General features: G+C 43.2%; 1 protein-coding gene across 1 annotated transcript in view; it reads left to right on the forward strand.

Moving 5' to 3' along the window:
- The first annotated feature begins 7701 nt into the window (after nt 1-7701).
- The window catches only part of PDE8A (phosphodiesterase 8A), a 271484-nt gene continuing 251428 nt past the window's right edge, over nt 7702-27757 (forward strand). Inside the window, exon 1 of the mRNA XM_083183993.1 lies at nt 7702-8023. Coding sequence (XP_083040119.1) covers nt 7958-8023 — 66 coding nt within the window. The 5' untranslated portion in view covers nt 7702-7957. The remainder of the gene's footprint in view (nt 8024-27757) is intronic.

A 27757-nucleotide genomic window follows, 5' to 3' on the forward strand; every position in this document is an offset into this window, starting at 1 on the left:
CCGTATTGTACCAGGGCAGCATTTTCCTGATGAAATCCCCTCCACTGGAAAAAAGGGCAGGACACAAAAAGGTGCAAAGTTTGCTATAAAAAGGGAATAAGAAAGCAAACTATTTTCCAGTGTGACACTTGCCCCGACAAACCCGGCCTATGTATAAAGGAGTGTTTTAAAATATACCACACATCTATGGATTATTAGGTTCATCATTTCACCATGCTTCGGGGGTCTTGCTAATGCCACATAGCACCCACCATTCATTCCACCAGAATCTGAGCCGCAAAATAAAAAAATCACTCCTTCCCTTCTGAGTCCTGCCATGCACCCAACTGGTATTTTTTGGTCACATGTGAGGCATTGCCGTACTCGGGAGAAATTGGGGCACAGATTTTGGGGTGCTTTTTCTCCTTCATACCTTATGAAAATGAAAAATTTTGAGCCAGAACTGCATTTTTGTGTAAAAAAATGTAATTTTTCATTTGCACAGCCCAGTTGTATCAAAATTGGTGAAACCCCTGGGGGTTTGAAATGTACACTATACCCCTAGATGAATTCCCTGAGGGGTGTAGTTTGCAAAATGGGGTCACTTGTGGGGGGCTTCCACTGTATTGGTGCTTTGGGGGTCTTGCTAATGCGACATAGCACCCACCAAAATTCCACCAGAATCTGAGCTGCAAAATACAAAAATCACTCCTTCCCTTCTGAGTCCTGCCATGCACCCAAATGGTATTTTTTGGTCACATGTGAGGCATTGCTGTACTCGGGAGAAATTGGGGCACAGATTTTGGGGTGCTTTGTCTCCTTCATTCCTTGTGAAAATGAAAAATTTTGAGCCAGAACTGCATTTTTGTATAAAAAATTTAATTTTTCATTTTCACTGCCCAGTTGTACCACAATTGGTGAAACCCCGGGGGGTTTGAAATGTACATTATACCCCTAGATGAATTCCCTGAGGGGTGTAGTTTGCAAAATGGGGTCGCTTGTGGGGGGCTTCCACTGTATTGGTGCTTCGGGGGTCTTGCTAATGCGACATAGCACCCACCAAAATTCCACCAGAATCTGAGCTGCAAAATACAAAAATCACTCCTTCCCTTCTGAGTCCTGCCATGCACCCAAATGGTATTTTTTGGTCACATGTAAGGCATTGCCGTACTCGGGAGAAATTGGGGCACAGATTTTGGGGTGCTTTGTCTCCTTCATTCCTTGTGAAAATGAAAAATTTTGAGCCAGAACTGCATTTTTGTGTAAAAAATTTAATTTTTCATTTTCACTGCCCAGTTGTACCACAATTGGTGAAACCCCGGGGGGTTTGAAATGTACATTATACCCCTAGATGAATTCCCTGAGGGGTGTAGTTTGCAAAATGGGGTCACTTGTGGGGGGCTTCCACTGTATTGGTGCTTTGGGGGTCTTGCTAATGCGACATAGCACCCACCAAAATTCCACCAGAATCTGAGCTGCAAAATACAAAAATCACTCCTTCCCTTCTGAGTCCTGCCATGCACCCAAATGGTATTTTTTGGTCACATGTGAGGCATTGCCGTACTCGGGAGAAATTGGGGCACAGATTTTGGGGTGCTTTGTCTCCTTCATTCCTTGTGAAAATGAAAAATTTTGAGCCAGAACTGCATTTTTGTGTAAAAAATGTAATTTTTCATTTTCACTGCCCAGTTGTACCACAATTGGTGAAACCCCTGGGGGTTTGAAATGTACATTATACCCCTAGATGAATTCCCTGAGGGGTGTAGTTTGCAAAATGGGGTCACTTGTGGGGGGGTTCCTAACTTTTAGCATCTTATGGTGCCTAGAAACCTACATGGTGCCTAAAAAATAATCTCATAAAAAGGAGGCTCCAAAATCAAGTAGGTGCTCCTTCTATTATGAAGCCTGTGGTTTGGTCAACGTGCACACTAGGGCCACATATAGGATATTTATGAAAACAAAAAAATTGGGGGAATCAATTTTTAGTCACATTTCTCTAGTAAAATCTACTGTGTTCCTTAGAAAAATGTATTAAAATTGCAAATCTGCAAAAAAAATGAAATTTTGAAATTTCACCTACACTTTGTTTTAATTCCTGTGAAACACCTAAAGGGTTAACAAACTTCCAAAATGCTGTTTTGAATACTGTGAGGGGTGCAGTTTTTGAAATGGCATCATTTATGGGGGTGTCTCACATACAAGTCCCTCAAAGTCACATCAGAACTGAACTGGTCCCTAAAAAAATCAGTGTTTGAAATTTTCTTGAAAATTTGAGAATTTGCTATTCATATTTTAAGCCTCCTAGTGTCCAAAAAAATTAAAAGGAAGTTGAAATAATGATGGAAACATAAAGTAGACATATGGTCTATGTTAGTTATTAACTATTTTGAGTGGTATGATTATTTGTCATTTTTGCAAATTGCTAAATTTTCCATTTTTTTTACGACATTTTGGTATTTTTCACAAAAAAACACAGACTGTATCGACCCAAATTTACCACTAATTTGAAGTACATTGTGTCACGAGAAAACAATCTCAAAATCACTGGGATAAGTAAAAGCAAAAAAAAGTTATCCCCACTTAAGTGATACATGTCAGATTTGAAAAAAAGGGCTCTGTCAGGAAGGCAAAAACTGGCTGTGTCAGGAAGGGGTTAAAAAAAAAAAGATACCCACACATCCCAACCTTTCTGCTATGCTCCACCCTCTTTAACAGGGACCCACCCCCTTTTTTTGGATGCATGCAAGCTCCATCTTGCTGTTCTACATAGTTGGGAGGAATGCATGTCAATACTCCTGCAAAAAACTAACTGAAATGCAGACAGAAGACTGGTACACAGCAGTGCAGGAGCAGGGTGGCACTGTGCGCTGTGCTGACCCGCCCCTGAATATGTGACACTGGAATGTCATGCTGAGGGTGTGGGTCCACCAGCAAGAGGAAGCATAGCCAGGGCTGTTTTAACAGCATTGCAGGCCCCTGGGCAAAACAATTCACTGGTCATGGGCCCGTGGGCAACTGCCCATTGAGCCCAATGGAAAATACGGCTCTGAGTTTAGCACTGTCAAAAGCATTCTAAGCACTCTCAATATAGCTGCACAAGTTGCAGGGTGCATGTCTGCAGTGTCCAAAGTATGCTCTAGTCAGGTCTGCAACAGTGATGCTGGCTGATGGCACCTTGCAGGCCATAAGCTGGTAACTGGGCAACAGCACCGCTCATACACCCCTAAATACAGTCCTGGCACTTGGTAACACAAGCATATCAACCTCGTATCAACCTCATCTCAACTACACCGTGGTGCATCCCCAAGTAATCCCACATAAAGCACAAATTGTTTTCACAAACGCAAAGACACCAGAGCAACTGAGGAAATCCACGGGTGTTATTACGCTTTTTATCTAATAGGTGCAGTGCTCCGCTTTGTGGGTATTTAGGGGATGAGGCCTTATGCTGCGCTGTAGTCAGGTGGTGTCTCTCCTGCTATCTCCCCCTCTCACGCGCTCTCTCTTACCCCCTCTTTTCCTAACATTCTCTCTCTTGCTCGCCTCTCTCTGATACTGTCTCTCTCTATCCCCCACTGAAACTTTCTCACTCTCTCCATGACACCCTCTCCCTCTCACTGTCATGTATCCCTGAAATTGTCTCTCCTCTACTTGACAGTCTCTCTCTCTCTCTCTCTCTCTCTCTCTCTCTCTCTCATGCTCTTCTCTCTGACAGTCTCTCTCTCCCCCTGACACTGTGTCTCTCTCTCTCTGACATTCTCTCTCTCCCCCTGACACTGTGTGTCTCTCTCTCTGACATTCTCTCTCTCCCTAAAATTGTCTCTACCTCTCTCTCTCTCTCTCTCTCTCTCTCTCTCTCACTCTCTCTTTGATACTGTCTTTCCCCCCTCCCAACCCCCCTCTCTCTCTTATTGACACTGTCCTCCAACTGGGGTCCACTGGGTTGACTGTTGTTTGGTCTTAAAGGTCAGCACTGTACATTCCGGGTTCAGCGCCACTGACGATCTCCCAGGCAGAGCCACCTCCATCAAACTTGGCCAGCAAGTTCCGGCATCAAGTCACCCAAGCTAGCTTCTGCTCTCGAGCAGCTGATGGGGCACCAAGCAACTAGAAACCTTACTCAGGGCAAACCTTGCTTAAATATTTGGGATTTTATTTCCTGTCTGTTCGTTCTGGCATCACGTAAAATCTACTGGATGAATTTGTATATTTCACTATTTATTACACCTTATGCTTTTCAGCACCACCTAATCCTAGTTCTATACCACCCTCATAATTATTTCAGTGTCCTGTTCCATTATGCAACCTGTATTTTAATTCATCATGTACTTATCCTAAATTGCCTTGTACTGTAAAGGTGGCCATACATCAGAAAGATATTATACCCAATCATACAATCTCAATTGATTGTAAAATGGATTGTATGCAGATTGTGTGCACATCGTGTGTACACAATCATACAATCACACAATCTCCTGGCCCCCGGAGATTGGAGGATTGGTCCTCTGATCTGATGTGCTGCACGTCAGATCAATTGGGATTGGGAGCAAATTGAATGTATTTTTAAGCACATGCAATTTGTCTTTAGATGGCTCATACAACCAGAGTCATGTGACACTCTCTCCCTGACTAGCAGAGAAGAGAGGTGCAGCTTCCGGGCAGCCTGTGGCAGTAAAGATGCTGGAAGCCACAGGAGTATCCTAGTGGCAGACAGGCGGGAGGCTGAAGAGAGCGGTGGACGTCCTTTTGCACAATTCTGTCACTACTCTGAAAACAGTTTTCAGAGGATTGCTGCATTTAGGCTATTTAATAATGGCATAACACAGCAGATGTGAGCAGATAGGTAGTCGCTGGCAATCTGTAAATTAAAAAATAAAACAATGGATTTTTTTACTCGTATCCTTTTGATCCTAGTAGGCCAGCCACTATTTTAATGAAACTTCAATCATACAATCATGCAGCAGATGGATTGTATGACTGGTTGTATGATGGATTGTGAGTACATTGTGTGTCCAAAAACCACCAAGGACAGCTGGGGATTTCAAGGGAAATTGCACACAATCCTGATTGTGACCGGTCTTAAGACCGGTCTTTCTGATGTATGGCCAGCTTTAGTTGTTGTTTTCCTGTTTTTGCTCATTCTGTTATGGTGCCCACACACGGTGCGATTCTCTAATGCGTTTTGAACTTTTTAGTTCAAAACTCATTGCGTGCAGTCCACAGCGCACCATGGGGCAGATGTATTAAGCCTTGCGAAGAGATAAACTGGAGATAAAGTTGACCTAAAGTGGAAGGAGATGACGCACCAGCCAATCAATTCCCATCTGTCATATTTCAAACACAGCTGATTGGCTGGTGCGTTAGCTACTTCCACTTTATCTCAACTTTATCTCCAGTTTATCTCTTTGCCAGGCTTAATACATTTGCCCCATGTTTCTTTTGGCTTGCGATGTGCGCTCCCATATAATTCACATCGCAGACCAGAAAAGCATGTACAGCAAGTACTTTTAGTACTAGATTGCATCACATCTAGTTCAAATTGCATGCTGTTGTGCAACATGCAATTTGAACTAGATGCTGTGGAACCCATTTAATGCTATATAAATAAAAATAATAACGCACAGGCATCACTAGCCTTGCTGCATTTTGGTGTCACCCATCGTCAGGTGACACCCAGGTACAGCCACTGATCTATATACAATATATATATATATGTATGTATATATATATATATATATATATATATATGTGTATATATATATATATATATATATATATATATATATATATATATATATATATATATATATATATATATATATATATATAGCAGATTTTTGTCCAAGAGGGCAAAGAGAGTCGGCACTCCACGTTCTTTCAAAAAATGATTGTATTAAAAAGACAAATACATTACAAAGTTACAAAGTGCTCCAGCAGTGTCATCAACGTTTCATGGCCCCTATGGCCATTTCGTCAGGATGTGGGCTGCGGGGTAAGGTGTACCAGTGCCAGGACGGTGACTTTGTAATGTATTTGTCTTCTTAATACAATCATTTTTTGAAAGAACGTGGAGTGCCGACTCTCTTTGCCCTCTTGGACAAAAATCTGCTGTGTATCTACCCCAGTACGGCACCCCGGACACTGCCATCTCACCCAGAGTGCCAAAGATTTTACATTTATATATATATATATATATATATATATATACACACATACAGAGTACCACAACACTCGCCATCCCTGCGAATGGGGTGCAAACAGCACTCGCCATTCCCAGGTTGGGGTGAAAGTGGCCTGTGACCACATGCTCTAATAAATACAAATACAGGGACTCAACACTCTCCATAATGAACTAACTCACCTTAGTATACAATCAATCAAATAAATAATGGGGTTTTAGTTCATGAATTGATCAATGCATTTAAGCTTGCAGCCCATCGCCAAGGGACCCCATTTCACTGCAAGTCCTACACTAGCATTTGTTTCTCAAGAGCCTGCCAACTGCCGACACATCATAGCTAAAGTGGACATGTGTATTTTCCTGGTTTAAAGCTCACCTGCCAAGTGCCTTATGGCTTTTAAAGATGAGGCAGTCACCTAACACAACACCTGACTTAGAATTAAAGGGGCAGCTGTAACAGGTTACAGATAAATTAGCTCATCTGGGGTGAAAGAGAAAGCTATGATCACAGTAACAAAGGTTAATAAAAATTAACCCACATATATACACACATACAGAGTACCACAACACTCGCCATCCCTGCGAATGGGGTGCAAACAGCACTCGCCATTCCCAGGTTGGGGTGAAAGTGGCCTGTGACCATTGATGATCTGTGGCATTGATCAATTCATGAACTAAAACCCCATTATTTATTTGATTGATTGTATACTAAGGTGAGTTAGTTCATTATGGAGAGTGTTGAGTCCCTGTATTTGTATATATATATATATATATATATATATATATATATATATATATATATATATATATTACACTGTGACTGTATAGATATATACACATACAGCCAGTACTATTTGTCTGGAAAAATAGGTTCAGGAACTCCAGGTCTGCGGGTGGATCAATTAAATAAAAAGAAAACATATATAATAGATAGAGGGAGGGAGAGATAGATGTATATATTGTATTTATAAACAAAGGCACTCACAGGTGACTTTAAAATAAAACTTATCCTCTAAAAAGTACATTTTCAGTTCCTGATGATGTCATATTCAATTACAGGTTCAGGAACTGAGTTCCTGCTGGTAAATAGCACTGCATACAGCTATATATTTGAAGGTAGAGTACATTATATATAGTGTATAAAGTTCATAGTCTAATCTCAATATCTTTAGCATGTCACAGCCTATGCTAACTGCAGGAGTCCAGGTCCACAGTCCAACACCTGAGACACTCCTGTTAGAGCCATAAACATTTGCCAGCTCTTCTGCATACGACACAGACGCAGTTGCTGTACATGAGAGAGCTATGTGAGCAGCACAGTTACAGTATCAGGCGAATAACAGAGCAGCATGTGCCTGCTCACTGCCAAGTCAGGTAACAGGGACTTTATTGCCAGAGTGACGTGAGATGTGGTTGCCTGGTGACCTTGCCTCTGGTTTTTATAATCTAGGCAAGCTATGAGAGAAGAGGGAGGGGCTGCACAATTGAATTAACACTGGTCTGTCAAGTTATTTCTGTGTAGATCTGCTTTTCTGTGAGTGCTGTACAGATGCAGAGTCTCCGGCTCTTTATGGGGAATACAGGGCATTCCTGATCTGCAGGACCTGGCAGAGTAGGCTCGGTGGCAGGTTTTTATTATTTGTGCTATGCCAAGATAGAAATCCATCTGCATTTACAGGCATGATTATACGCAATGGGATGCTGTGACTACTTGTTGCATTTAATGGCTTGGCTCTGTACTTGGATCTGAATGCCAGTGGAATAATCCCTGCAGTATTACCCTGCAAGCAATACACGATGGAGTGCAAGAAACTGAAAAGTTTAGGAGACAGCAGCAGATTCCACAATGGTCCTGTGCAGCAGGTAAGACATCAGCTACAGCCTTGCTCTGCAGTTTTGTGTCTCTTGCTTGTTTTAGGATGATGATGCAAAGATCTGCAAGCCATTTATTGGCAATGGTACCTAACTATAAGTACAGGCGTATACGGTTATGCATTGGAGCTCAGCAGTTGCACAATAAGAAAGACAATAATAGAGGTTTGGGTGTAATGCAGGGAATATATATACAAAGCATTGTGATATTGCGGCTGCTTTTCTGTACAGCACTTTTTGTGTGTGCAAAGTATAATAAGTGGACTGCAGACAGCATGGTAATGACAAGCATATGACAATTATGAATACAATTGATTTCACCATCTCTGCAGCAAAGATATCGACAACAGGACCAGACATACAGCGCTGCTATTATTTGGAAGATCAGCCACTCAAACTACAAGATGGTATAAGGATAGGTTACACAACTGCATTTGGTGTGGCGGCCCCAAATGTTAAGATAAAAATCCACCTATAGACCAAACATCTGCTTATATTATATTATTAGCCATATTGAACAAACTGTTACATTTCCAATGTTTCATTGTGTGGGCACATCATGCCATGTTACCCTGTCAGTAAAGGAATGTGATGCGCTTCAGGCTCTGATGCATTAAGGTACTGTTTGTGACACAGCATGTTGGGAGTTTCTAATGAAGTTAACCTTAGTGCTCATCTCTTTGGAAGACTATGCACAAGGTCCAGTTCAAAGCACTGATGATTGGTGAAAGATGATTCAATAGTGAAAATGCTTTAAATTGTTTTCAATTATTGTTGAAAATAGAAATTTAATTAATAACTCAACTGCAAGAGTGCATATATATATATATATATATATATATATATAAATGCACTATATAAGAAACTGTTAAAATAAAAAAATAATGTTGGATAACTATGTGGTGGTGTACTGTTGTTCTGTTTATTTACATGCTCTATGATTGGCTCCACCCACACTGATTTTGCCTTCACTTTGACCATAAATAATTTGATTTGGTCTTGGACCACCAACACAAAGCACCTCTGCAAGGACCTAGCGCAGTGATGGCTAACCTTGACACTCCAGCTGTTGTTGAACTACATATCCCAGCATGCTCTGCTTCAGTTTTAGCATGGCCAAATAGTAAAACTGTAGCAGGCATGCTGGGATGTGTAGTTAAACAACAGCTGGAGTGTTAAGGATAGCCATCATTCACTTAACGGCACCTCAGGGTGCCTGGGCACACAGTTTAGGAACCACTGGCCTATACACAAAGTAACACTGTTAAATAAAAAGATTGGTGCTTTTATGCCACAGAGACACATAGCCCACCAAATGACATAGATCTTGCCGCTAGCAGACCTTCATTTTAATCATAAGCAATTGCGGCTGCTTCCAAGCATCAGAAGTCCATGTGAACATCTGGCTGTGTTCAGAATAATAGTTGATAGGTGGTGCCAGGCATAGTACTGTTCCTGGAATGTATTTTCACTGCAGAAAAAGTGACATACTGTAGCAGTAAATACAATAAAGATCAATATGTGTGTTCAAATGTATATACTTCTAATAACATAACTGGTATGTTCACTTTTACAACGTGTAGGAACTTTGATTATGGTGGTTTAAATGTATAAATAGAATCTCCCATAAATAGCTTATTCACATGTTAGCAGTAGTGTAAGCTACACCACAACTCCAGTCAGACAGAATGTACAGCATAATGCATTCTAGCAATCAGATTTGATCATACACAATGTAAAGGATTAGTGTCTATGTTGAGTGCATTCCAGATGTACAGTATTATCTGTAACCCTTGAGACTTTATGTAAGATGGTGTGTTGTGTTGTTCAGATGATCACACCAGGGGCAGTTTAACAGTGGAGGGGGTCCTATGTGCAGATTATGGGTGGACCCCTGCTCTCTGTGGCACTGTAGACTCTGGCATTTTGCATACACAGGTCTCTGGAAAAATGGCTGCCACAATGTTCTCTGACACGTAATGCACATGTGCATGACATTTGTCCAGCACTAACGTGGACCTCTGGGTAGATAAGTAATTAAAAGGTTGACAAGTGCAAAAGGTCAACAAGGTAAAAACGTTGAGATGAAAATGGTCAACACCAAAAAGGTCAACGTACTTTATTTTTGGGTGCCATTTGGTATGATATTGATAGTATATTAAGCAAAACATGGAAAAATGTCGAGCCTTTGAACCCGTCTATAAGCTTAAGGGAACAGCGACCTCTCACTTCTGTCAAAAAAGAGGTGAAAATTACCAAGCAAACATTGTTATTCATTATAATGACCTCTAATAATGGTTACCTAATATACAAATATAATCTTTTTTTAATGCAACATTTTTTTTAAATTTATATAACAAATGTGAGTGAAGCTGGCGTTTTCAGTGGATATTTTAAACATCTCTCACAGAGTTGTTGGCACTCAAATGGTTAATACTTTGTTATATATATATACATTAATGATTTTATCTACTTATCTATCTAATCATTGTATCTACGTATCCTAGATTCAGTCATTTCCTTTAGTTTAATATAGTATCGCTAAGCACGCAACTGCTATTACACCACGATGCTGGTTTGCAGATACTGTGGATGAAAGCGGGAGAGTTGGCAAAGCTACTGACTAATGTAGCCAAATGTATGTTAAGGTACTCTTTACCTAGAACGGCGCCCGTCGCGGGCATCGCGGGTACATTTATGCCTGCCCGCGACGCGACCGACGCGATGCCCGCGATTTTCCCATTGAAAACCATGTTAAACCTGAAAAATCGCGTCGGTCGCGTCGCGGCCGGCCATAAACGTACCCGCGATGCCCGCGACGCGATGCTCCCGATTTCCCATAGGAAGCAATGTTAAAAGCCGCGATGGACCCGATTTTAGTGTTAAATGCCTCAATCCACCCGATTTGGCCATAGGAATCAATGTTAAATGGGCTACAGAGCCCATTTACCCTTAAATGTCCCCCCAAATTTTTAACGCCACCCCACGATCAACGCCAACCCGAAGCGTGGCGAGCGCAGCGAGCCCGCGAGGGGCGGCGGTACGCGTCCTCCGACCTTTTCATGCCCTACTATCCACGTCGGCGTGGTGTGAGAATAGAATAGTGTGGCGAGCGCAGCGAGCCACCGAGCCCGAAGCGTGGCGAGCGCAGCGAGCCCCGCGAGGGGACGCGGATACCTTCACAGGTAAGCGCGTCCCCTCGCGGGCTTCACAGGTGTCCGTGGCCACGCGGACACCTGTGAAGCCCGCGAGGGGACGCGTATAACTGTGAAGGTATCCGCGTCCCCTCGCGGGGCTCGCTGCGCTCGCCACGCTTCGGGCTCGGTGGCTCGCTGCGCTCGCCACACTATTCTATTCTCAACTCCACGCCGACGTGGATAGTAGGGCATGAAAAGGTCGTAGGACGCGTACCGCCGCCCCTCGCGGGCTCGCTGCGCTCGCCACGCTTCGGGTTGGCGTGGATCGTGGGGTGGCGTACAAAAATTGGGGGGACATTTAAGGGTTAATTGAGGCTATTTGGGCTCTGTAGCCCATTTAACATTGATTCCTATGGGAAAATCGCGGGCATTGAGGCATTTAACGCTAAAATCGCGGTCAATCAGGCTTTTTAACATTGTTCTCTATGGGAAAATCGCGGTAATCGCGGGTACCCGATTTTGATGTACCCGCGATTTACCCGCGATTTACCCGCGATGCCGCGATTACCGCGATTTTACCCGCGATGCCCGCGATTTCAATCGTGGGCGCCGTTCTAGGTAAAGAGTACCTATGTTAATACCTACAGTATTTTAATGTATTTGTTTTAGGAATATTTTTAAGTATTCATTTTATAGGTTTAAGGGCCAGATGTATCAAGCTTCAAAAAGTGATAGATTGGAGAGTGATAAACAGCCAGCCAATCAGCTTGTAACTGCCATGTTACAGGCTGGGTTTGAAAAATGACAGTTATAAGCTGATTGGCTGGTTGTTTATCACTCTCTACTTTATCACTTTTTGAAGCTTGATACATCTGGCATTAAGTATGGTTCCACATGAATTTAATGGCCTGTTGACCAACTGTCGATAAATGATAAGGGACATGTACTGTACTGTACATGGAGGTGTTGGTTTGATGGGATAGGGGTATTAGATCTTGCAGAGGAGAGGTTAAACTATTTATTCCAACTTTTTGCATACTTGTTTTATGCATTCTTCAATTTGATTAAAAATAAAAACACTTTCTTTCAACCTTTAATAAAAAAGTGCAAAAATAATCACTTGACATTTAAAAAAAAAACTTCCTTTGCTTTTCTTGTGGCCAATAGCAGCCTTTTATATGGTCCTACTTCTTTGGGGTCCAGGATGGTTTCCCCACTTTTGCATGCACTTCTCCCAGGTCACATTTTGTAGAAAGTCAAACTCTAAAAGTGTCCCCATCATAGTGATGGTCTTCGGCCAGATCTTTTGATGAAATGCAAACATGAAGTCATTTTAACAGAGAGCTAACAGCTGTGTGATGGAGTCTGGATTGACGAGGCACTAACTAAAATGACCCATGATGGTCCTCTGGTGCCTATCACCTAAAAGAGAGATGTACTCTTCTTTAAGTGAGTTATTTGGCAAAGAGGATCTTTATATTATCCTATGTCAAAGAGTGAACACATTAAAAACAGCATAAGCTTAATGCCCCTTACACACGGTTTGATTTTGTATATTTTTCTATTCAATTTTGCTTATATAAATCGGGGCCCATAGGCCATTTCCCCCTCCTCTGTTAAAGCGCCCCTGCTCAAGGCCCACAGATCAGTAATCTGGACCGACATCTCTTATATATTTAGCCAGATCTGTCACTCATCCCCTGTGTGTATAATGCTGGGCGGGGTTACAAGAGTGATTAACAGTGTTATACACACAGAGTTCTCACCCAGCGTTATACACAAACCGGCCCCCCTAGGGAAAAGACCATTGTTATACACACCACTACCCCTTGACATCAATTGCCACCGCCCAGCCAGGGCTACAGTACACGCCCACCATCCACTATGGTGTAGGTGAGCGGCACCCCCACCCCCCCCCCCACCCCCGGACCCCCGCAACCCCCCCTTCCCACGATTCACACCCCACGCGATTCACAGCACCCCCGCGACCCCCCCTCCCGTGATTCGTGGACCCCCGCGAACCCCCCCCTCCCACGATTCGCAGACCCCCCCTCCCGTGATTCACAGACCCCCACAACCCCCCCTCCCGCAATTCACGGACCCCCGTGAGAATGGGGGATCCAGTACCGCCACAAGCGGGTGCCACCCCTAGGTGGGAAATACGGCCCTGGCTGCCGAGCTGCAGGTTCCCCCACTGCCAGAAGCCAGAAGTATTCCCACGGCCCTCTGCACCAGCGCCACAACTTTTATCAATGTCTTTCCCACATACCACTATTATACAGCCTCCTGCTCTCATGCACTTTCACTCCCTCCCAGTGGGAGGAAACACTGACTACGCTGGATGCTGACCCACTGCCGGGAGCTGCATACTGTCCCCCACCCTCCTCCAGTTCTAGGGATGGCCATCAACCATCAATGATTCAAATCATCGATGGTATATGGCCAATGTTGAATACTTTTGCCATCGATGTGGTTGGACCAGATGGTTTCCCTAAATCGATGGCAAAGGAGAACAGATCAAGTTTCACATTTATTTAAGGTGCCGGGACACGGAGCATAGCTCCGCCCCCCCACACCCGAAAGTCTCGCCACCGAGTTCTGATTGACCCATGGCATATTCAGTCAGATATAATGGATGACCATCGATAGCTACAACAATAGATGGTTATCCAAGTAATATTTTACTATTATCGATGGCAGGGTGCAAAATCGCCATCAATGCCAACCATCGATGGCGTCTGCACCAATGGTCATCCCTACTCCGCAACAGCCAAAAACCTTTACTACCCCTTATGCCCACACACCCCTATCACTGCCCTGCCTCCTGTTCTCCTGCCCCGTAACTTCTGCCAGTGGGGACCCGCTCTCCCTGTGTTGCCCACATTCCCCTATCATGCTTTACCGCCCAGCCTCCTGCTCTCATGCACCCTTAGGGCCTCCCAGTGGGAGAACACACGGACTTAGGGACACCGTCCTGTACTGCTGCCCTGGCATGCTGGACGCTCACCCACTGGCTGGAGCTGCACAATGTCCCCCACCCTCCTCTGCACCAGCGCAAAAGATTTAGTCCACCTCATACAAACACACCACTATCACTACCCAGTTTCCTGTTCTCCTGAACTGTAACTTCCACCACTGGGGAGTCGCTGACGCTGTGTTGCCCACATACCCCTATCATGCCTCATAGCCCAACCTCCTGCTCTCATGCACCCTAACTCCCACCCAGTATGAGGAGACGCTGACTCAGGGCCACCGTCCTGTACTCCTGTGCTGCCACGCTGGACCCTCACCCACTGGCAGAAGCTGCACAGTGTCCCCCACCCTCCTCTTTAGTCCCCCTTATGCCCACACACCCCTATCACTACCCAGATTCCTGTTTTCCTGTGTCGTGACCTCCACCAGTGGGGAGCCGCTGACTCAAAAACACCCTACTATACTATTGCACACACACACCCCTAAACAACACGCACCCCCACAAATGTCACTGTACCCTCCCTCCACACTATCAATCTTACTCTGTAACCGCTTTTTAATTAAACAAAACAATACACACCCCCTTCCAAATCATATGCTCTCTATTTAACACATTTCACCTATAACTCAAATTGCAATACAGGGCAATTCTTTCATACAATTCTAACCATATTTCACACAATACAAAAGTTCACAAATTAAGGGGGCTCAGCCCCTTACGCCGGTGTGAAGATGAATCACCTAGTTACTAGATATACTGTATATTTATGACAGATAACTGAGACATTTGTGTTTTCTTTTAGTTTCTATTAACATTGAACATTTTTGGAGGTGATGGAATGTTGTATTGTTTTGGAAAGAGTGAGAGATGGGTTTTGTGCTGTGTTAGTGCTGCTGACTCACAGCTGTCCACCAGCATAGCCAAATAGGAAACAGATCCAAAATGTATTGTCACCATAACAGGGAGGACTATCGTTTCACAAACCCATCTCACCAAAAGACTGATGTGTAAGTTGCATGAATCTGTTTACTCTTTAACATGCTAAGAATGAACAGTCCATTTTCAATATGTAAACATTTCTATTTTGCGTTATAGTTGTTCTTGAAGGGTTGGGATCATTTGGTCTACAGCATGATGGTCGACAGTCATTAGGTCAACACCTTTAGGTTGACATGGGAAAAGGTCGATATGGGTCTAGGTCGACATGGAAAAAGTCGACATGGTTCTAGGCCGAAAGGTCATTAGTCCGACAGGTCGTTAGTTCGACAGGTCATTAGTTCGACAATGTCTAGGTTGACCGTCGAAAGGCCGACATGGGTTTTTTTAACAGTTTTTGTTACCTGAATGTCAACACAGTCGACATGGACACAGTTTAAAGTGCACCGCATCCCCTCGCATCGGTCACTGCGCCCGCTATGCGTCAGGCATGGTGCCGAGCGTACTATTTTGTTCTCCCGCCACACGCTAGTGGATGGTAGGGCATGAAATACCGCTTGTTGACACATTTAGACTAAAAAAACAGTGAAAAACCCCATGTCGACCTTTTGACTGACGACCTAGACACTGTCGAACGAACAACCTGTCGAACTAATGACCTTTCGATTGTGCATTGGATTGGAGCCTTTAGATCGCAAGTACTTCGCTATAGATTTATCATACCCGCAGCTCTTGCTGGGATCACTTTCAATATATCGTATGCAAAAAACGATGCCATAAATTGTAGGGGTATCGCATGTTGCATACCCGTCACTGTTGTGTTATTGGCTAGTGCTCTGCCACTTCATTATTTGTCCTGTATCATAATGCTATCCTGAAATCTGGTGTTGAGTTTATAAAATGGGGAAGTCCAGTCCTAAGTGGAGAAAAAAGTGCTTGTGATTATATAGGGAAGCATTCATTTGTTGGAGTGCTGAAGTGTACTGGTTATTATCACACTGTATCCCTCTGTGTGTGCATTTCCTTTCATGTCTTATGGTTCATTTCCAGGCAAATGCTTCTTTCATCGGGATGTGACGGGGAGGGGGGATGTTTTCAGAAGACCACATAAAAAGCTCTGTATAAATAGTCAGGGGGTTTCTACGTACATCACTTGTGTAACATTGTTCAAATATTTTAAATATGCAATAAATGAAAAATAAGTGAAATGCTTTACATAGGGACCAATCATAGTGGTCTACGTAATAAGCCTTGGAGAGAGATAAATTGGTCAGTGAAAAAGTAGCAGCCAATCTGGCATGTCACAGGCTGTGTTTGAAAAATGACAGGAGCTGGTTGGTGCTTTCTCTGCACTATATAAATACAATTATTATTGTTATTAATATTATATCTCCATCCTCTTTATCGCTCTCTACATATATTTAGGCTAACGCCCACTGGAGGTCACCCGATGGGGCTCCATTCCAGACATAGACACACATACCTACCATCAGCCATCACCATATGTACACTGCACCATTCCATCCATCCATATAGTGCATCCTATACACCGGAAACCCCCTTCATCCATACACTGCATACGCTGCACTCCCTCCTCCCTGTGTGTAACTCCCAGAGGTAATGAAGTCACCTGCATGTACAGCTAGGTTTACCACCTTTGTATTGAGAGATTCCCAGACAGTGTCGCACTGCTTCTTCCACCAACTGGCCACCCATTGACCTGGCCCTGCCACCCACCTTATCATTTTTTTTAAACGTTTGCTTTAATTCTATACTTGATTTTGCACACCGTAATGCCACTTACATGTTACATCACACACAACATAATGCCCTTTACACTTTATGTTGCACACTGTAATGCCTATTACACATTGTCACACACCATAATGCCAAATACACATTATGCCACACCATGATGCCCATTACACATTATGCCACACACCTTGATACCCATTACACATTATGCCACACACCATGATAACCATTACACATTATGCCTCACACCATGAAGCCCATTACACATTTTTTGACACACCCTTTACAGGTTGTACCACACACCATAATGGCTATCACATATTATGCCACATAATGGCCGCTTACCTAAATGTTTAATTGCTACAAATCCCAGAGTGACATCTTTTTCTTTTCCTGTAATATATATATATATATATATATATATATATATATATATATATATATATATATATATATATATATAGCTAACTACTTCTCAACTCTATGAGGTGAAGTACCGCCACTTACCACTAAAGGCCACTTGATGGACCAAATTGCTCTTTTGTGTTCTAAAAGATGTCATAATAGAAAGTGCAAGCAATTTTTGCAGGGACACTGATCTGTTTCAAACCTGCTGGATGTGGAGAGAGGGAGCTGTGGAGACAGAAATTGGAGGTAGGAGCAGAAAAGGACTGGAGATGGGCTAAAACAGTCACAGCTCAAAGTGAAAGTAAAAACTGTCACAGCTCAAATTAAAAGTACATTGCTGAAGCTTTTAACTAGTCTTCTATAAAGTAGTTTCTTATTGGTAGTACTAGGGTTATTGTAGCTATACCCCTTACAGTCTATAATTTACATAATTACACCAGAGAAAAAAAAAAGGAGAAAGGTCCCAGCTCTCAAGAGCAGAAACAAAGAGGGAGAGAAGGCAGATCTGTATGATGTAGATGCTGGAAAGTTAGGAGGAGGTATGAATATGTAGAGATGACCATCAGAGGTTTATCTATCAATTGTCACCAATAATGGTACTGGTAGTGATTAACATTGATGGCATAAAACCATTGATGGGGAGGCAGCCTACTTGGCCAATTAGAGAAGGGGAGGGAGTGATCAGGTGGGACTCTTTAAAGGCAGAAAAATTAAAACATTGCCTCCTCACAGTCTTCAGGAAACCATCAGATCTCTGCCACTGATTGTGAGCCATCAATGATCAGTGAATAACCACCAATGGATGTTGACCGTTAATGATTAATGGTGGGTTTTGAGTATGGGAGGGCATTCCAGAGGTTGCGAGCAGCACAGGAGAACTGAAGGTGGAAATGGAGGTGAGTTTGCTGTTACTGAGGCTAGATGTAGAGAGGAGAGGACTAGCTGAGTGTTTTGTAAGGGACAGTAAGAAAGGGCTTTCACTGGCAGAGGGTGACAGCAGATAGTGTAGTGACAGAGGAAAATAAGGCATACAGCAGTGTTAAGGTGAACACGGTGCGATTTTGGCAATAGCCATTTTTGACTATGCGTTTTTCCCTTGAACTTGCCGGAACCCAGAATCACAGTTGTTGACTATATCATACTGCGATTTTAGCTATGTATGACTTTAGCTATGGCTGGTTTTGAACCTTTGACTATACAATGCACTACACTTTCTAGTCAAAATTGACTAGAACAGTCTATTTTTTTGTTGTGTACACATGGTTGCGATATATCATGTTTTCCACCAATTTGGACTATATAAGTTTTTGCTCATAAGTTTACATACCCTAGCAGAATTTTTTATTTTCTGGCCATTTGTCAGAGAATATGAATGATAACTCACAAACTTTTCTTTCACTGATGGTTAGTGGTTGGGTGAAGCCATTTATTGTCAAACAACTGTGTTTACTTTAAATCATAATGACAATAGAAACTTCCCAAATGACCCTGATCAAAAGTGTACATACCCTGGAGATTTTGGCCTCATAACATGCACATAAGTTTACACAAATGGGTTTGAATGGCTACTAAAGGTAACCATCCTCACCTGTGATCTGTTTGCTTGTAATCAGTGTGTGTATAAAAGGTCAGTGAGTTTCTGGTCTCCTGAAAGACCATTGCATCTTTCATCCACTGCTGCACTGACATTTCTGGATTCTGAGTCATGGGGAAAGCAAAATAATTGTCAAAGGATCTGCGGGAAAAGGTAATTGAACTATATAAAACAGGAAAGGGATATAAAAAAGATATCCGAGCAATAAAGAATGCCAATCAGCAGTGTTCAAACGCTAATTAAGAAGTGGAAAATGATGGATTCGGTGGTCAGGTAGACCAACAACAATTTCAGCCACAACTGCCAGGAAAATAGTTTGGGATGCAAAGAAAAATCCACAAATAACTTCAGCTGAAATACAGGACTCTCTAAAAAAAATGGGTGTGGTTGTTTCAAGATGCACAATGAGGAGGCATTTGAAGAAAAATGGGCTGCATGGTCTAGTCGCCAGAAGAAAGCCATTACTACGCAAATGCCACAAAGCATCCCGCTTACAATACTCCAAACAGCACAGAGACAAGCCTCAAAACTTCTGGAACAATGTCATTTGGAGTGATGAGACCAAAACTGAATGTTTTGGCCACTACCAAAAATGTTACATTTGGAGAGGAATCAATAAGGCCTATGATGAAAGGTACACCATTCTTACTGTGAAACACAGAGATGGATTGCTGATGTTTTGGGATTGTGTGAGCTACAAAGGCACTGGAAACTTGGTCAAAATTGATGGCAAGATGAATGCAGCATTTTATCAGAAAATAGATCTCAAATATGCAGTTCATGCAAGACAGCCCAAGAATTTACAGGAACTGGAGGCTTTTTGCCAAGAAGAATGGGCAGCTTGGGTCATTTGGGTAGTTTCTGTTGTTATTATGATTCAAAAAGAGTAAACACAGTTGTTTGACAATAAATGGCTTCACCCAAACACTAACCATGAGTGAAAGAAAAGTTTGTGAGTTATCATTCATATTCTCTGACAAATGGCCAGAAAATCACAAATTCTGCCAGGGTATATAAACTTATGATCACTTATGATCACTTTGGAGGGCAGGGCTAATAATGTAAATTGCACTGTTTTTTTGTCGTCCCCCCCAACCCCCTCGACTCGTGTGAATTTGCAGTACTGGGGCTGGTGCTTGATGACATATAGATCAGGCCCTACCCCAGACGTGATGCTCATAGTCTCTTCTCTGGCCTTCTCCAGGAGAGGAGACTTTAAAAGTAAGCAAGCCAGTGTGTAGGTCACCACCATTTTCCTTGAAATTTGCATATGTGCAGTACAGAAATCATCAGGTGCCAGATTCTTTTTGCATTTGCACCGCAGAGTGAATGAGGCCTGCACTGAGACATGGAACATCATTTCAGGGCAGTGTATGTTGTTTTGAGTCAATCGTTTTTACTTTATTGTGTGCATAGTGATCCATGCTAAGCGATCTAGCCAAAGTTATGTAACTAGATATTTAGTGCATGTACTAAATATCTGAACGGGCGATGGTTATGGCAGTCACTATAGGGCAGGTTTGCCTACCCTTCCGGAATGGGAAAAATTGGGTCCACTTCTCGGCTTCCCGGGAAGGTGGGCAAGTCTCCCACTTTCTGGTAATAGCCCCCGCTCCACCATGCCTGCTGGTTTTAGTTACCGCAAATCGCGGGTCCGTGAAGCTAAAATGCTGCGATAGTGGCATTTTGCGTCATTTACGCCCCACCCCTCTCTGCGGCCCGCGAATCACTGAGTTTTCTGGCATGGAGGGGGGGAGCCAAGTGATGTCAGCCATGCCCCTGCCCCCCTGAAGTGTTGCCTCTCTGGGCTTCTCCCGGAGAGGTGAAATTGATAGTAGGCAAGTATGCTATAGGGCATACATACAGGGCGATATGTGTTAATTTCTAAGCTATCTAGACAGGTCGCTTAGCAGATAAGCAAAAATCCCACCGTGTGTATGCCCCCTCATGACACAAACATATGTAAACTATGTTAGAGCATGCTGACATTACAAGCGGCATGCGGCAGTATACAGTAAGAGATAGGTAGCATACTGTATCTTGTATCAAGAAATTGCTCTTCATCTACCCAGAAAAGTGTTTGTATTTATATACACCAGAAATGGTGTTTTAGAAAGGCCAAGCAGCAAAACTGTAGCAGGGCATGCTGGGACGTGTAGTTCAAAAACAGCTGGAGGGCCAAAGGTTCCCCATCCCTTATGAACACCATTGCAAATTCTAGCACTGTTGTCCACATACTATACTCCTGGAGAGGCAAAATGGGAGGAGAGGAAAGCTAATGTAGTAAGCCAAGGACATGGCATGTTTGCACAATTGGGAACAGATGCAGATTGTCAGGGGCAATTACGAATTTCAGATAATGAGAGATGCCAGCACTAGCAAAATGCTTGTGATTGGTTGTTTGTGAATGCAGATGCTTACAGATGCTTTCTTCAATGCACATACTTATATTAAGGTTTTGTGTGGGTGTGTTAGAAAATGATTCTCTGCGCAACTTACTTATCTGCAATTTTGCAGATTTTTTACTCAATATAGCAAAGTGTACTCTGCACAGTTGTACTAATAAAATAGACTTTTATATATATTTGTAAACAAGATGATGGCTTTATGTTAGGTGTTCCAAAGATGTTTAAAATGAATTCCCATGACTATGGTCCCTCCCTTCACCTGTGCTGTTTCTCACTCAGATATTTATATTGTCTATAGCAGGGGTGTCAAACTCAAATTCATCGGGGGCCGCATCAGCAGTTTGGTCACCCTCAAAGGGCCGGTTGTATCTGTAGGACTATGTGTCCACTCTTTATTATCATAAATTATTGTCACTGCATTCAATTATTACTGTTTTTTGTAATAATGTAAGTAATAACTAGCAGGGAGATTGGCTGGGAGCCGTGCTCCTCTGTAGCGCCAGCATGCCGAGGCGACCCATCTCACTGGGACAGGGTCCATTGCCGTGAATGGGTTGTGCGAGTGTCTCACAAGTAAGGGCGCCTCAGTCGCATGGGAGTGGCTCCATTTGTAAGCTTTCCTAGGAAAAAAAGGGGGGTGGGGAGGAGCACTGATTTCACCCTGCTTATGAGGGGGCTGGTTTGTGAAGGTGCCGGCGTGTTTTAGGATAAGTCTATCAGGTAACATAATAGAATGCTTTCATATTACACATAAAAAAAACGATGTAAAACTATTCCTATGATAAGTATTAGTGGAAACAGGGTTGCCTACAGGTCTACTAGCACTCTGTGTGGTGTATTTACCAAGCCTTGGTCAGATATAAAGAGCCTTATTCTAGTTCACTCTTTCTGACAAATTCCTTCTTAGATGGACGAAACCATGTGCACTGCAGGTGGGGCAGATGTTACTTGTGCAGAGAGAATTAGGTTTGGGTGGGGTTTTACTACAAAGTGAGATCTATATTGCAGTGTAAAAATAAAGCAGCCAGTACTTACCCTGCACAGAAACAATATAACTCACCCAAATCTAATTCTCTCTGCACATTTTACATCTGCCCCCCTGCAGTGCACATGGTTTTGTCCATCTAAGAAGGATTTTGTCAGAAAGAGTGAACTAGAATAAGGCCCAAAGTACCAGCAAATCAGCTCCTAAATGCCATGTTACAGGCGGTGGGTGGTATGTACGACAGAGAAAATGCTGCCAAAAATACTAAAAAACCAAACATGTCGACTGTTTGATTTTTGACCTTCCCATTGTCGACTTAATGCCTGTGTCGACTTTACAACCCTGTCAAACTTAGAAAGGACGGCTGCCGGGCTGTGACCATACCGACCATTGTAAACTTCTGTGTAAACTTCTGTTCAGGGCAGCAAAACCCTGCACGGGTTCTTGGCAGTACAGGGCTTCCCCACCCGGCCTTCGTCAGCAAGCTGGGAACTGGTACTCAGAGATTAAGACAACCTGAATAATGGCACAGGGATGTCTCAGAGAGTAGTGAAAGTAACAAACTGGATCAGAAACAATGGAGGGAATTCAATTCTACTGTGCACCACCTGCTGGCCTTCTGTGATAACAGGCGTCTATTGGAGCTATTCAGTTGTTGCTTGCACTGTTGCCCACATTGTTAAATTAATACTAGTGCCCCACCTCCAGTTTATGAGGGAATTAATTGTAAAAACCCCATAGTATTAAAATAAGCAGATGTTCCCTCATGTAAATATAAATACATATATCTGCCTTGATGATGAAATTAATATGGTGCCCATAGTGGGGGTAACATTATCCAATACTACCAGTATCCAGTCGATAGATCGACAGTGTCTACATCGATAGTCAATGGTTTGACCACTTATGGTTGACATGCACAACAGACAAAAGGTTGACATAAGGTTTTTTTTTAAATATGGAATCCATCCACGAGGACTGGGAACAGCAAAGTGTGCTGAGTGCAGTGGTGGTGGAACGGGGAACCTGCCCTGTAGCATTGTGAGTGAAAGGAACCATACTTGGGGACGCAGTACACAAATTGGGGGTCTACGTGTCCATGTGTCGACAATAACACCACAAAATGTGAAAAACTCATGTTGAGCTTTACATTTTTTGACCTTTTCCATATTGACCTTTTGTCAATGTTGACCTTGCTCATGTCGACATTTTGGCAGTGCCATGTCAACACAGTACACTGATTAGGACTCCATGCATTCAGGTGTCAACACTATCACCAAAAAGGTGAAAAACTCATGTTGACCTTTTCATGTGTGTTGACCTTTTCCATGTCTGCCTTTTGTTTGTGTCGACATGGTGTCACTGTAGACCTAGTGCATTCTGATCTTTTGTCAATATGGACCTTGTGAATGTGGACCTTGTGCATGTCGGCCTGTTGACCATCGAATGTCCCAGCCGCTCTGCTTTTAGAGGGACATTCCTGATTTGGTCTTGTGGTCCTAAACAGGATAAAGTGTGACATTTCATAGGGTTCGATTTTTAGGTAAAAAACGCCTGAAATCCTACGTTTATCGAATGTAGTAACGTGCAAACTGCATTCAAATTCACACGTTTTAACCTGTCTTAAAACCGCACATTCAAAATCGCATCCAGCGGTGCGAATAGAAAACATCAAAATCTATTCTCATAGAAAACATCAAAATCTCAAACCTAATAGGGTGCGAATTTTCACCACTAGGCAGCTCTAGGCATTTTCCTAGGGCGCCGGCACCTGAAGGGCGGCAGTTCGCCCCTCACCCCCAGCGAACTGTGTAAAAAAATTGCTGCCCCGGCGTCCCTGCAGTGCTGGGGCGGTCAGGGGTGTCCGTGCCGTAGGGGTACCTGCGGCGCCGTCATGTGTATAAAGCTGGCTGCGGCAGGCGGGGTCCCTGTAGTGAATAGCAAATAACTAGCGCTAGGCGCGCGGCGGCGCGGGAAGTGCTAGTTATTTGCTATTTTTTTGCTTTTTTTTCAGAATTAGATTTTTATTAACATTTTATAGAACAGATATAGGTTAAGAGGGGTACAGAAAAGAATAAAAAAGAGGGGGGGCGGGGGGACAATGGGGGAAGGGGACATAATCGTAGGATCACAATACATTGTCATGAGACAAAAAGGTAATACATAATATTGCTAAAGAACATTATCGATAAATACACTCCAACAATCCGTCACATACAAATGCTGGTCATAAGGAAAAAAAAAAGACAAACCAAAAAAGAAAAAAGTAATAGTTTCAGTGTAGGTGAATGACAGCAAGTGGCTTAACATTTATCTAGGCGCTCACTTCTGGGAGGATACCATCGGACTGCAATATTAAGGGCCTATCCCAATGGATGGAGGGACCTATATGCGCACCACGAAGACCAGCGGAGGGCATGATTGGGTGGTCCACCGGAGAAAAGCAGGCCCGCAGTTTTGTATTCATAGTGAGATTGAATTGCTTGTTCTACCGCTGCCATAGTGGGGATAAGGGAGGTGCGCCAATGTCTTGCAATCAATAACCTAGTCGATATTAATATTTGGCGCATCACATATCTATCATTCGGGGAAAGTGCAACAAAATAGATATGTAAGAGTGCAAGTTTGGGTAGAGGGAGTACACGGTAGCCTAGAACATTGGCTATAAGGGTAAAAAACACTGTCCAAAGGGGGGGGTGAGGGCAGGGCACCACCAGAAAATATGATACAAAGTACTGATACCACCACACTTACGCCAGCAAACATTTGAATGAGATGGCCAGATGTAATGAAGTCTGGCAGGGGTAAGGTATAGACGATGGAGCAATTTACAAAAGTGCTCAATGTGAGACATACATTTAAATACATGAAAGCATGTATGAAACACCCCCTGCCAATTGATATTGAGCACGAGAGATCAGATTCCCATCTGGCCAAGGCATTTATTTTTGGGGGGGAATAGAGGTCTATGACGGAATTATACCACTCATTGAATACTCCTTTACTGTCATCTCTATGCAATGAATCTTGTATGTAATTTGGATTTTGCAACAATTTTATATGGGGTTGAGTTACACTGTATAGCCAATGGCGGATTTGTAAGAATTTATAGAAATTCCTATGTGGCAGGGAGAAACGGGATTGGATCAGGTCAAACAGCAGGAGGCGGCAATCAGCTGTTTCTTTATGAAGTGAAACCATGCCGCTAGAAACCCAGGAGTCCAAATTCAAGTCAGGAATTAAGGACGCTAAACCTGTCATCGAAAAGTCAGGGGACTGAAGGGGAGCACTATCTATTTTGCAGATTAATTCCAGCCATGCCCTCTGTGCTGAGTAGACTACCACTGACCGAGCTATGAGGCGATGACCTTCTGGTTCCGGAGCCAAAGGACATCAGCCAATGGGAGAGGCGAGACCAAGCCCATTTCCAGTCAGACCCACGGTTTGGGTTCATTGTCTACAAACCAGACACTAAGAGGGGAAAGAATACACGCTAATTAGTAGAGGCGTAGGTCGGGGAATGTCAAACCTCCTTTGGATTTTGGGAATGACATTGTAGAACGAGCCAGCCTAGGTTTTTTCCCTTTCCAGACATATTTTATGAGGGCTGCGTTACATTTAGAAGTCATAGCTTTAGGGAGCAAAATAGGGATTGTGCGGAATAAGTACATCAGTTTGGGAAGGACCATCATTTTCAATGCAGCAATGCGACCAACCCATGATATCTGGTGCATAGTCCAGTCAGATAGTAGTAAGGAGATTTTCCGGAGGAGGGGAGATAGTTGGTGGATATTAGGTCTGAGACTTTCTGGGAAAGGTGGACTCCGAGATATTTTAAACTTCTATCCTGCCAAGAGTAGTCATACAGTAGGAGCAAGTTTCATCTTTGCTCCTTTGGCCATGGCTAGCCATGGCTATTCTATTGTTCTCAGCTGCAATACGTATTGTATTGCAGCTGAGAACAATAGAATAGCCATGGCTAGCCATGACCAAAGGAGCAAAGATGAAACTTGCTCCTACTGTACTGAATTTTCACATATCAAAGGAGGTTAGTGGGAAAATATATCGGTAGAGCCTCTGTCTTGGATGTGTTTAGTTAATAATATAATACAGAGGAATACTTCATCAAAGTCACATGTAAGTGGTGTAATGATATGTCTGGGTTAACTAACTTGAGCAAGACATCGTCTGCAAATATGCAAATTTTATATTCACTGTTAAATATAGTGGGGCCCTGGATCATCCTATTGGATTGAATAGCTTCAGTGAGAGGTTCTATCACCAAGGTGAAAACCAAAGGGGATAGTGGGCATCCCATTACCATTGGTAATTTGAAACGGGTTGGACAGGACGCCATTCACATATACTCTAGCGGTGGGATTGGAGTATAACGCTGAGATAGAGGAGAGTGCCTTTCCTTCCATGCCGAATTTCCCCAACACTGCATTGAGATAGCCCAAATGGAGCCTATCAAAAGCCCTCTCCGCGTCCAGCAAGAGCAGTCCATGGGACGCAGAGAAGGCATCCAACACATTGATGAGTCTCCTGGTGTTGTCTGGGGACTGTCTGCCCAGCACGAATCCTATTTGATCTCGAGAGACCGGGGAGGGGAGTAATGGGTTTAGCCTATTAACAATTAATTTGGCATAGATCTACACATCCGTGTTCAAGACGGCTAACGGATGGTAATTAGACACCAAAGCTGGGTTTTTCCCCTGTTTGGGAAACGCAACTAACCTGGCATCTAATATTTCAGTAGGGAATGAGCCCACTGCTGAAGCCTCATTATACACAGACAGCAACACAGGGGATACAACCTCTTGGTAACATTTATTAATTAAGCCATCTGGGCCTGGGGCCTTGTCCTGTGGGAGGGTCTTAATAACCTTCTTTCTCTGACCAGGGGAGATCAAGCTTATGGATATCGGCCTTTTTTTAAACGTGGAAGGGAAAGCTTCCCTAGAAAAGAATCAATGTCTGCAGTGGTCGGTTGTGGGGTGCTAGCATCATCTTTTAGGTTGTACAGTAATACTTGGCGAAAGCAGATGCAATATCCGCTGGGTCGGATACCTTAACCCCTTGAGAGTTGGCTACAACTTTTACTAGATCCCTTGCTGTTTTAGCCCTCGGCTTCATAGCTAGCAGTCTTCCTGCCCTATTGCCCTGTATATAATACCTCTTCTTCAAACAAAATTAATTTCTGTGGACCTCCGTCAGGGTGAGAACATTCCATTCTTCTCTGACTTTAAGGAGTTCCCTGTAAATAGTTTTATTCGAGGGGGAAGCTTTAAGCTTGTTTTCCAAGTCTAAAAGCTTGGTTTCCACTTCCCTCTGGCAGGATTCCCTCTGTTTGCGCAGCTGCGCAGCCGCTTTAATAGCAGCTCCCCGTGTCACTGCCTTGAGAGCGCACCAGTGTGTAAATACTGAAGTGTCAACCATGTTGTTTGTATCCAAGTACTCGTTGAGCATTTGTGCAATTATATCTCTAGCTTCAAGGTTAGAGAGAAGATGCTCACCCAAGCGCCAAG

This window comes from Crinia signifera, chromosome 4 (assembly GCF_055691185.1).
Source record: "Crinia signifera chromosome 4, ASM5569118v1, whole genome shotgun sequence".
In the NCBI taxonomy this organism is placed as follows: Eukaryota; Metazoa; Chordata; class Amphibia; order Anura; family Myobatrachidae; genus Crinia; species Crinia signifera.